The 11,505-nt window shown below is 34.6% G+C and overlaps 1 protein-coding gene across 3 annotated transcripts in view; it reads left to right on the top strand.

Moving 5' to 3' along the window:
- The window catches only part of LOC127634957 (uncharacterized protein C18orf63), a 55,362-nt gene that overhangs the window by 25,823 nt on the left and 18,034 nt on the right, over window positions 1–11,505 (top strand). For all 3 annotated transcript variants that reach the window (XM_052114732.1, XM_052114734.1, XM_052114733.1), the window contains 3 exons: window positions 1,646–1,780; window positions 3,663–3,741; window positions 9,839–9,895. In XM_052114732.1, the coding sequence (XP_051970692.1) occupies window positions 1,646–1,780; window positions 3,663–3,741; window positions 9,839–9,895 (271 nt within the window). The remainder of the gene's footprint in view (window positions 1–1,645; window positions 1,781–3,662; window positions 3,742–9,838; window positions 9,896–11,505) is intronic.

Here is an 11,505-nt window from a genome sequence, read left to right as displayed (position 1 = left end):
TCTCACGCAACACGGAAACGTTGCCGTTTATCACCATCTAAGGTGGCGATATCTGTTAATCACGATCATTTTAGTGTTTTGCCCTTAAAGCCGCCTCGGGCTGAGTTTGTGGATGATATTGTTTAGGTGTTTCTGTTAGATTAAAGTTATTGTTATTATCATTACTATTCAATGCCATAGGAACAAGAGGTATGTATACATAGTCACAGTAATAACATAATTAACGTTGCCAGACAATTAATTTTACATAAATTGCAGTTCATTTAAAACTTTACATGTCTTCAGTGCTTTTTTGCAATTTTTATTTATTTATTCTTATTTACTTATTTATTTTTTTTCTTCAAAAGGTTTATATACGACTCAAAGTCATTTGTACAATGAAATAAATTTGGTTTATATTTACATTCCAAAATATAATCTTCAAAATAAATACAACACATCAAATGCACAATTTTTTTTAATCACAACTATACATTTTCTCGTATTATAGTTTTCCAAACCCTTCCAAAACAACCGTACAACGAGAAAACAAATGAAGATTTTGTTTCTTTCTCCAATTCAGTTCGCAAGTATAAATGTTTTTATAAATCTAAATCTTTCCAAGACGTCCTGTCAGTGTTCACTTTATAATATTGCAAGGTGTCGTGGGGTTACTGGTCAGCAGCTTTTATTTATGTATTTATTTAGAGGGGACATTCTGTGCCTGTCCTGGCGAGCTAAATAAATAATAAAGTAAATAAATATATATATATATATATATATATATATATATATATATATATATATATATATGATAATATTAAGTATATATATATATATATATATATATATATATATATATATATATATATATCATTCCTTCCAAATACATTTTGAAGTTGAGTAGGCTATACACAGCAGGCTACTTTATATGCGATAGGCTTATACTGAAATAAACGATAGATTAGGAATTATATTGCAGAATGTTTTTAGATTTTAGACAAGTAATCCGTGATGTCAGCAGTGTTTTAGATTAACACGTTTATTGAGGTAAAATGCAACTTATTTATCAAACACATTCTTTTGTATGTGCATATCTGTGCACTGTCACGCGATCTCAATATTATGTCTCGCGCTTGCCGCCAAAAGCTCGCGCTCTGGTAGTACTAGACTACCTCAACATTTATTACATCAGACTGTGAGGTAAAGATTCTTTCTTTCTTTCTTTCTTTCTTTCTTTCTTTCTTTCTTTCTTTCTTTCTTTCTTTCTTTCTTTCTTTCTTTCTTTCTTTCTTTCTTTCTTTCTTTCTTTCTTTCTTTCTTTCTTTCTTTCTTTCTTTCTTTCTTTCTTTCTTTCTTTCTTTCTTTCTTTCTTTCTTTCTTTCTTTCTTTCTTTCTTTCTTTCTTTCTTTCTTTCTTTCTTTCTTTCTTTCTTTCTTTCTTTCTTTCTTTCTTTCTTTCTTTCTTTCTTTCTTTCTTTCTTTCTTTCTTTCTTTCTTTCTTTCTTTCTTTCTTTCTTTCTTTCTTTCTTTCTATAGGCTACGTTTATTTTTATTTGTCTGGTAAATTAATAGCTCACAAAATTGCAACATAATAATGATAATAATGGCTAGTCACAAATCAGTGGTTTGGCCAAATTAACCCATTGTTGTCTTTCTTTTTCCAGAATGAGTGGAAGTGGGTCACAGTCTTTGTTTTTCATCAGTCTTCCAGATCTGAGGAATTTATGTTGTGTAAATCTGTTCTTCCCGAACACTTTCGATGCAGGAGAGCTGACAAACAAGCAAATGAAAACCTGCAGGTGAAAACAAATATAATGTTGTAAATATTAGGCTACAGTTAAGGTAGCCTAATAAGGCTGCTTATTGGATCAATACGGGTAAATGTCATATTATGCGACTACACATTACTTTACTGAGAGTTTACAACAAACAAGCTAAGTCTTGCCTTAAGAACAGGTGCAACCAAATTAAGCACTGACTTAGTTACAAACTAAATAGTAGTTATTTAGTGTGAACTTTATGTCCTAACTTTCATGAGAACTTATGCGCAGCTTGTGCAACCCTACCCAGGCCACACTACACCTACAGTAGGCCCAATGTACATGCTGTGCCCCCAACAGTATTGGGTGTAATACATTACTAAGTAATTAATTAATGTAATTAAATTACTTTTTCATTGAAAAAAGTAAAGTAAGGATTACTCATAATGTTTCAGTAATTTAATTGCATTTACTTCTGATGTAATTGCGTTAGAATATAGAACAATTCTACATAAAACAATAGTGAACTTAAAATCAAAATGTAACATCTAATATTGAAATATATGCCCCCTTAATTTCTTTGGCCAGTTCATGAATAATTTATTTGATTTTATATGATTTATTTGAAAGAATTAAAAGAACAGTTGTATGTCTATCCTTGTATTTTTCATCTGGTCGAGGTTGATAAGGGTTTTAGAAAGTACATTTACATTTATTCATTTGCCAGACATTTTTATCCAAAGCGACTTACAAAAGAGGAATGCATTATAAGTGATTCATCTTAAGGAGACAGTGGTACGAAAAGTGCCATATTACAAGTTTCACTAGCATCAGAATAGTAGTATTCAAAACAGATTAAAGTGCAGCAAGAAATGTTTAGTTCTTAATTTTTTTATTTATCATGGAAAATATGTGTTTTTTGCAATTTTTTGAAGACAGAAAGTGAGTCAGCTTCATGGATAGAGTTGGGAAGGTCATTCAACCAACGTTGTACAATGAAGCCGAAATCCAGGAAAGTGTTTTGGTGCCTCTTTGTGTTGGTACAACAAGGCGCCTTTCCTTAGCCGTAGGCTTCTGGTGGGAACGTAGCTATGCAGAAATTATTTTATTATGTTCTGTATGCCACATCAGAGCCTTGAAGATGATTGCATCAACCGGCAGCCAGTGAAGACAGACATGGAGTGGTGTAACATGCGCTCTCTTTGGTTCATTAAAGACCAGACGTGCTGCTGCATTCTGTATCATTTGCAATAAGTTGCAGGTGGTGTTCCTTCATCCAGGCCGAGATGTCTGCCAACAGGCAGAGATTTGAGCAGTCATCGTGGTGTTGTTGGGCTGGAAAGACAAGTAGAGCTGTCTGTCATTGGTATAGCAGTGGTAAGAGAAACCATGTGCTTGAATGATAGGTTCTCTTTAGAAGTGGCCCAAGTACTGAACTCTGAGGTTCCCCAGTAAGTAGCTGATATAAACTGGACTCCTCACCTCTCTGTAGGTCCTTCAAGGCTACCTTGAAGGACCTACACGAGAGATAGGAATTAAACCAGTCAAGCACAGTTCCTGTGATGCCCAGAGTAGAGAGGGTGGAGAGTAGGATCAATAAGTAATAAGTAATGCAATTACTTTTCAGACAGAGTAATTAGCTTACCCAACACTGGCCCCCAATCAGTGCCCACAGTGAGCAAGCCAAAGGCAACAGTAAAGCAATACAAGTTAACTTATATAAAGATTTAGGGTGAAATAGCATTAGATTTGTACGACATTTGGGTCTGTACAGAAAGCATGCAACTGTAATGTTTCATTAAATTTACTTCTAAAATACCCTGAAGATTTTAAATAATAAAAACTTAATCAATCTCATGCAGTTTCATTCAGTCTCAAAAATAAAAAAACCTAAATCAAAATGTTTTTTTCTGTCTTTCAGAGAACTTGTGCTCTTGTATCCAGACATTGTTGCTTCACCTGTGTTGGGGCATTTTGGGGGCATTACTGTTGTAATGACTGTAAGTATGAAGACCACATATGTCATAGGTGATCACAGTTTAGTGATTATATTAATTACATGATAATAATCAGTTTATGGCATCTCTTAAAAATATGATCTCTTTAATAAGAAGTGCATTAACTGCACTTAAAATGTTAACCTAAAAATGTACTTCAAGCTAAAATAACTGTTTTTATCCAAGTCAAAAATATTGTTTAACATCACCGAATCAACCTGAATACATTAGGTTACAACAACTACAACAACTTGCCCACACTGGCCAAAGCATTAAGTGTTGTTGGGCATATGGGCACACGTGAGCTCTATTTTCTCCATGTGTATCTGTCTGCGTCTCACAAGACGACAAGGAACACCTACTACATGACACACCCTGTCCAAGAGCAAAGCAATTCTACTGACTGAAAGAACTTTTAAAATCCCAAAGTAATTGTTGTGTGATTCATGTTGTCTCAAAATTTAAATATGTTGTACATTTAGAAAGAATACATTTTAAATAATATGTCACATATCTCATTATTAAACCAAAGCATAAATTGTGAAATAAAACATTTCTCGGGTTCTTTTTTCCCTGTTAGCTCATAAGCTAACCAGTCAGCATATTAGCTTAGCATCGCTAGCTTCTTCTCCTCTTCATTTTCATCTCGTTTCTCCTCTCTGTCACAACCTAGTGATACGGCGGTATGATTGTATTCAGTATAACTTTTACAGCAAAACTATTAATTTTGTAAGCTTTTAATTTTTTGATATTGGTGGCTAGGTAGGGTTAACGTTAGGGTTTGGTTTAGGGACAGGTGTACAGTTTCTGTGGGACTCAAAATAAACACAATAAACACATTGTATGAATGTGACATCCAACTGTTGCAAGATTTAAGCATTTCACAATTGTTTTATTTATTTTTTTGTTTTTTTGTTAAGGGGCTGTAACTTGTAGTGACAGTGTCTTTAAATAGTTTACTTCTTATTTTCTGGGAGAACAAAGGGGTGCCAAAAGCGAGTTGTAAAGCGAGTTGTTTTGAGCTGTGCATGGGCTTGGGTGATTCTAGGGTACGATCTCAGGAGGGCTCAGCCCCCAATGACACTATTAGATGTGCACATTTAATGTATTCCACTCTTTGGCATAGATAGTTTTTATTTTATTATAATGTTTTTTTTACTGTTCACATCATTCAAGCCAACTACTATACGTTCAGAACATTGTCTTTTAAAAAAAATAATAAACACACTTATAAAGTTATAAAAAAAATGAAACCATTTAAAGAACCATATTCAAAGATCTTATTTAATTTACTATCCATTTATTAACAAATAAAAAAAAAAGTGTTCATTATAGAAAATCAATAATCTTTCAACTTCTATAGATTAAGGTTTGATCAAACACTATATTACACTAAATGTCTAGCTTGTTTGTTTTTTAATAGAGTAAATTAACTATGATGATGTTTCTCTGTATTTTGAAAATGAGAAAATCACTCAAAAAATGTATTTTTATTTAAATAGAATAACCTTGGTAATATATATATATATATTTTTTTCTAGGTAATATATATATATATAGTAAATCACACTTTTAGTCCAATAAGTTGCAACAAATGAATGTCTTTTATGTGTTATTTGGTCTTTAAACCATTAATAAATCAAAGAAATGTTCAGGACCGAATGCAGTCTCATTATACTTCATTAAAATCAGCTTAAGAGACTTTAGTGGTATTTAAATATAATTTATATCAAGCGTTTTCCCCACAAATGACAACAAAGCACATCATTTAATGCATATCATGCACTGAGTTGAATTCTAGGGGCTGAAGCCCCCCTAAATAGGGTCTAGTTATGCCTTTGGACTGTGTGTAGTAATGTATATCTTATATTACTTCTTACCTTTTATTACTTCTTATGTTTGTTTTGTTTGCGTACAAAAAAATATTTTCTGTGTATAGTGAAATAGATTTCCTATTAAGAAATATAACTTAAGATGATTTGATATCCCAAGGAAAGGCACCACTAAAACGAACATTCTAATTGGTTGCTCAGCTGAGTCGAACTAACTATTTCGCCCATGCCTTCATTTGCGGTCCTACTGCTCCATGCAGAGAATGTCTGCGCACTTATTAAAATAATAATAATCACAATTCACTTAACGGTGCTGCGGCATCACCTCAGTATAATTAAAAGTTATGGGTCAAAAGCCTCTTTGCTGTTCTGGCTGTGGTTGAGCCATAGGGGAAGGAAAACACAGTGAAGCTAATGCAAAAATGTCTATTAGGTGATGCCGCGTGTTGGTGAATTTGCATAATGTGATTGATCCAAGGGTACCTTAAAGTATTGGAAACAACATGCTGACCTCCCTTGTAATCATGTTGTATTTAACTACATTTTACAGTGTTATTTGCTTTTAGTTTCTTTCAATGTGTATGTTGTAGCTCACACAGAGCTGATAAAGTGTGAATAGCAGAGCAAGAGGACATAATTTTATAACATCCCATTCCCAAACCTTGTCATTTAATAAGACCTACAGGTACACTGAAGAAAAGTTAACCTAGAAAATGTGCTTCATGTGGTAACATATACAGTTGAAGTCAGATGTTTACATACACCTTAGCCAAATACATTTAAACTCAGTTTTTCACAATTTCTGACATTTAATCATAGAAAACATTCCCTGTCTAGGTCAGTTAGGATGACTATTTTAAGAATGTGAAATGTCAGAATAATAGTAGAGAGAATTATTTATTTCAGCTTTTATTTCTTTCATCACATTCTCAATGGGTCAGTTTACATACAGTTTGTTAGTATGTGGTAGCATTGCCTTTAAATTGTATAACTTCAAATGTTTTGGGTAACCTTCCACAAGCTTCTCACAGTAAGTTGCTGGAATTTTGGCCCATTCCTCCAAACAGAACTGATGTTGCGGAGTCAAGTTTGTAGGCCTCCTTGCTCGATTGAGGTCAATGCTTTGTGATGGCCACTCCGAAACCTTGACTATGTTAAGCCATTTTGCCACAAGTTTGGAGGTATGCTTGAGGTTATTGTTTCATTTGGAAGACCTATTTGCGACCAAGCTTTAAATTCCTGGCTGATGTCTTGAGATGTTGCTTCAATGTATCCACATCATTTTCCCTCCTCATGATGCCATCTATTTTGTGAAGTGTACCTGTCCCTCCAGCAGCAAAGCACCCCCACAACATGATGCTGCTTTCCCCATGCTTCACAGCTGGGATGGTTGTAGGGTATTACGTAAATTATTTAGAGTTGTGGACGGGATCAGTTATGTAGTGTATTTTGCCCGCATTCTACCGCCATTATATGTAAGGATATTTGGTATGCTAAATTTAGAAGGGAAATAAGTGTCTTGAAATATGTGAGCTATGAACTAAATTAAACATTATTAGGTAATAAAATGTATAATGGAATTAGTCACGTTCCACAATCATTATAAATTAGATACATAACAAATAACTAGATTATTTGTCTTAATAGATTCTCCACATTGAAATCGTAATACAACGTCTAGTTGTATCAGCTCACAATTTCTACTGTAAGGAATTAGATTTAATTAGTGAATTATGATTAATTCACTTATTGGAGTGATATTATTCTCATGGCTTATTGAAAATAATATCACCAGGATTTAGGTACAGCTTTGAAGCTAAATCTTTCAGAAACAGGGATGAGATTATTTATCAAATATACCACAGTCACGTCGTCTTTGTACACAGACAAACTTTATTACTATTTAAACATAAATCTAATATATACATGAGACAGGTTGGTGAAAAGTTACAGAAAGTGAAATAACTGATCAGTACAGTGAACATGAACTTTACGGAGTCTGTTGACAATACCTTAAGAACCATTTATCCTTCTTTGAGTCTACATTTGATTTGCTATCGGATTACCCAAATTATTTAATTAATACACCAGCACTTTGAGCACAATATTGGAGATGTACTTGCGTGTCTTTGTGGTGTTTCCTTGCGTTCTTTGTGTGGCTTGGTTCTTGGTCGAAAGCTCATATCCGCCGATGTTTTGATGTTTTTCTATTGCAAGGCCTTCTCACTCCTCAGGACGTCGAGTCCAGAGCTTCCATGGATCTCACATGGGGAAGAGTCAGAGTGAAGTCTGAGCAGTCAGCGGAGCAGAAGATGAAGCATGCGAAGGCAGAAGAGAAGAGACAGGAGAAGAGCAGAAGAGGCAAGAGAATGCGTTCTTCCTGTTTGGAACTATTTGAACTGAAATTGGCCGCATCCCCAAAGGTATCCTGCGCCAATCAGAAGTGACAAATTGTGCGTTGTGCAAATATAATGGTCCTTGTAACCTTAGGAGAAGTCTGCTTTAACTCTGTGTGGAAGATCAGGAGATCAGGTTGCGGAGGGGCCTTTCTGACCAATGAGGATGCCTGGGCCGTTTGATTGGACTGCAAAGGTTGAAAATCCTGGATTCAAGTCATATCGTTTAAATTCTTCTACATGTATAATAATACATGGTGTTCTTCAGCTTGCAATCCTAACCAATTTTCCTCCAAACATAACAATGGTCATTATGGCCAAACCGTTACATTTTTGTTTCATTAGATCAGAAGATAAAAAGTAAGACGCACTTGCAAACTATAGTCTTTTTTTTTTTTTTGTGTGTGTGTGGTGGTGGTGGTGGTTTTGGAGCAGTGGATTCTTCCTTGCTGATCAGCCTTTCAGATTATGTTGATATAGGACTTGTTTTACTGTGGATATAGATACTTGTCTACCTATAACCTCCAGTATCTTCACAAGGTCCTTTGCTATTGTTCTTTGATTGATTTGCACTTTTCACCCCAAACTACATTCATCTCAAGGAAACAGAATGTGTATCCTTCCTGAGCGGTATGATGGCTGTGTGATCCCATGGTGTTTATACTTGCATACTATTGTTTGTACAGATGAACATAGTACCTTCAGGCATTTGAAAATTGCTCCCAAGTATGAACCAGACTTGTGGTGGTCCACTTTTCTTTTCTGAGGTCTTGGTTGATTTATTTAGATTTTCCCATAATGTCAATTAAAGAAGCCCTGAGTTTGAAGGTAGGCCTTAAAATACATCCACAGGTACACCTCCAATTCAGTACACCTCCTATCAGAAGCTATCGCCAAAAGGCTTGACATAATTTTTTTGAATTTTTCAAGCTGCTTAAAGGCACAGTTAACTTAGTGTGTGTAAACTTTTGTGTAATCAAGGTGATTTTGTGATTATAGTCAATTAAAAGTGAAACAATCTGTCTGTAAACAATTGTTGGAAAAATTACTCGTGTCATGCACAAACTAGATGTCCTAAACGACTTGCCAAAATCGTTTACTGATTTTTTTGTGAGTTAACATACTCAACTACAAAATTATTTGATAATGTCCATCGCTATTATGATTATATCTAATGATGACTTAAGGTTAAAAAAGATTTTATTAAAGAAAATACATTAGGTTGAACACTTATTATTTAGATCACATTGCATGCCATTACATGTTAATAAGCTTCTTTTTTACAAGTGTTCATGATATATGCATCACTTTGCGTGCATGTGCACCTGTCAGTGCAGTGTCTCCCAATATGTTTGCGTGACTTCACATCTGTGTGTGCCAGTGTTTGTGCGTGTCAGCACAGCTCGTGCTAAGGCATGTCCCGTGCAAACAAAATATTTAACGCACATTCCACACTCTGTAATCTGTTTTCCTTTCTTGAACTGAGGCCAATTAAATCAGAAGCTTACACAGGAAGTGTCATAGGCAGCCAACAAGATGCCCCATGTTACGCATTCAATCTTGCCTTTGATTTCAATCTAATGCACATTTTTTTAAGTTTTAAAAATGTTGTGAATGTGTTGTAAGATGGGAACACTGGTGAATAATTGACTATGTTTTGCTTATTTAACTTTCATGTCTTTTGTTCTTGTGTAGCCAAAAGTGGAAAGGCAACATGGCTTTGTAGCACTGCAACTACAGATTGAGTACTGAATGAAATTCTTTGTGACCCTTTTCTCATGTCCTTGATCATCAGCTTTGATCCTGATCTGATGTAGCGTGAACAGTATTTTGTTTAACTGTCTATTCTTTCTTCCCTGCACTCTTTCTCAGATTGCCTGTTACAAGAGTGGCATCATCCAGGCCTTTGCAGAGAAACATGATCTACAGGTTGGTTTAAAGGGAATTTTTAGCCCCTTAAGTAAACAATTGCCTAACACAGATTTATCTAAAAAAAAGTCCTTTGCGTGCTCGTACATTCCAAAAACAAATCAAAACTCTGTGTGCCCGTATTTTCCAAAAACTAACCTAGTCCTCTGCACGCTTGTAAGTAAAAAAAAAACCACGTCCTCTGCTTGCTCGTTCGTTCCAAAAACAAAAAAAGCTTGTATATTTCAAAACCAAACCAGTTCCTTTGCACACTTATTTGTTCCAAAGAAATTCTAAGTCCTCTGTGCACTCGTAGTCATGTATGTCCAGACAATGTCCAGGCGAATTAAGTCCAGACAGTGACCGTGAGACATGGCCACTGTTCTGATTGTTATAAGAATGTTATAAGTAACATTGCTAACACTGTTCTACATTACAGAGAAATACTAAACCATAATAATGAGCCTGTAAAATATACTTTTTAGAAGCGCACACACGAAGCGAGCCGCAGCGACACTGGCAAAAGCGGTAATGATTCTGAATGTGTCGGAAAAACCAGCAAGGAGACCATTTTGTTAATTTATAGAGAGAAATTACATTAGGGTTGTGCCGACAGACGATGATCTCGGGATCAATGATGGTCAGATTGATCACCAATAGCTGATGCCTTTGACGATGCCAAGACGATATTTGGCTTGTTTTTCCATTAATGTATAACATTATTTTTATTATTATTATTAGGCTATTATTATTATTATCAAATTAATATTACAAATAATTTGACTGTAGACACACAGACACGTGCTTAAAAAAAACACACTTTATTATAATATTAAGAACAGATGACAGAAAACCCGTCTATACGCATGTATGTTTGTACGGAGGTGTGCAGTCTCGTGACACACGTGCATGTAAAAGGTTCTCACACTTTCTTTGATTTTGTCTTCTGAATCTTTTTTTTTTTTTTTTGCAAGAACAGTATCTATGAGTGCTGCGAATGACCTCAGACATCTCAGGAGCTCAGGAGGTGCTTTGAGTTCATTTTGCTTTATTTCCACATAATAAAATCTCTTGATATTTCTGATAGTAATCTGTTTGAAACAGAATTTTTGTTTATCTGTGAATGTATAACATTATTCTGAAGACAGGAGGTGTCCAGCAAAATGTGAAATGACAAGCACACATTTTGCAGTTAATAATTAATACAAATTCAAACATTAAATGAAATGAAAATGGAGTCAATATATCCTACAAACAGGTGAAATTCCTGCAAGTTTATCAGGAAGTTTTACAATAGAATGCCATTATTTAGTTAAATAATAATAATAATAATGATGTTAAATTTATATAGTGACTTACCAGAGTTCAAGAACACTTAACATTCTCAAATATGAATGTGGTCAACTATAAGAGATGGCAAGATGAGCTCTGACGTTAAATCACTTCAGGTCAGGAATTTAACATCATGCTCAGGTTTAGACTATAAATGAATATGTTGGAATCATGTGTTTAATCGTATGATACATTAACATAGACATTTCAAGAAGTGAAAGGTGTATATGATGTTGTATCTTAGTTAATATTACACTTGACAAGCTACAGTGGAGCACAATTAATAGAGACCGCAAACA

The sequence above is a fragment of the Xyrauchen texanus genome, chromosome 42, assembly GCF_025860055.1.
Source record: "Xyrauchen texanus isolate HMW12.3.18 chromosome 42, RBS_HiC_50CHRs, whole genome shotgun sequence".
Taxonomy (NCBI): Eukaryota; Metazoa; Chordata; class Actinopteri; order Cypriniformes; family Catostomidae; genus Xyrauchen; species Xyrauchen texanus.
The sequence above is the reverse complement of the archived record's forward strand: the minus strand, read 5'-3'. Positions and strand labels throughout refer to the sequence as shown.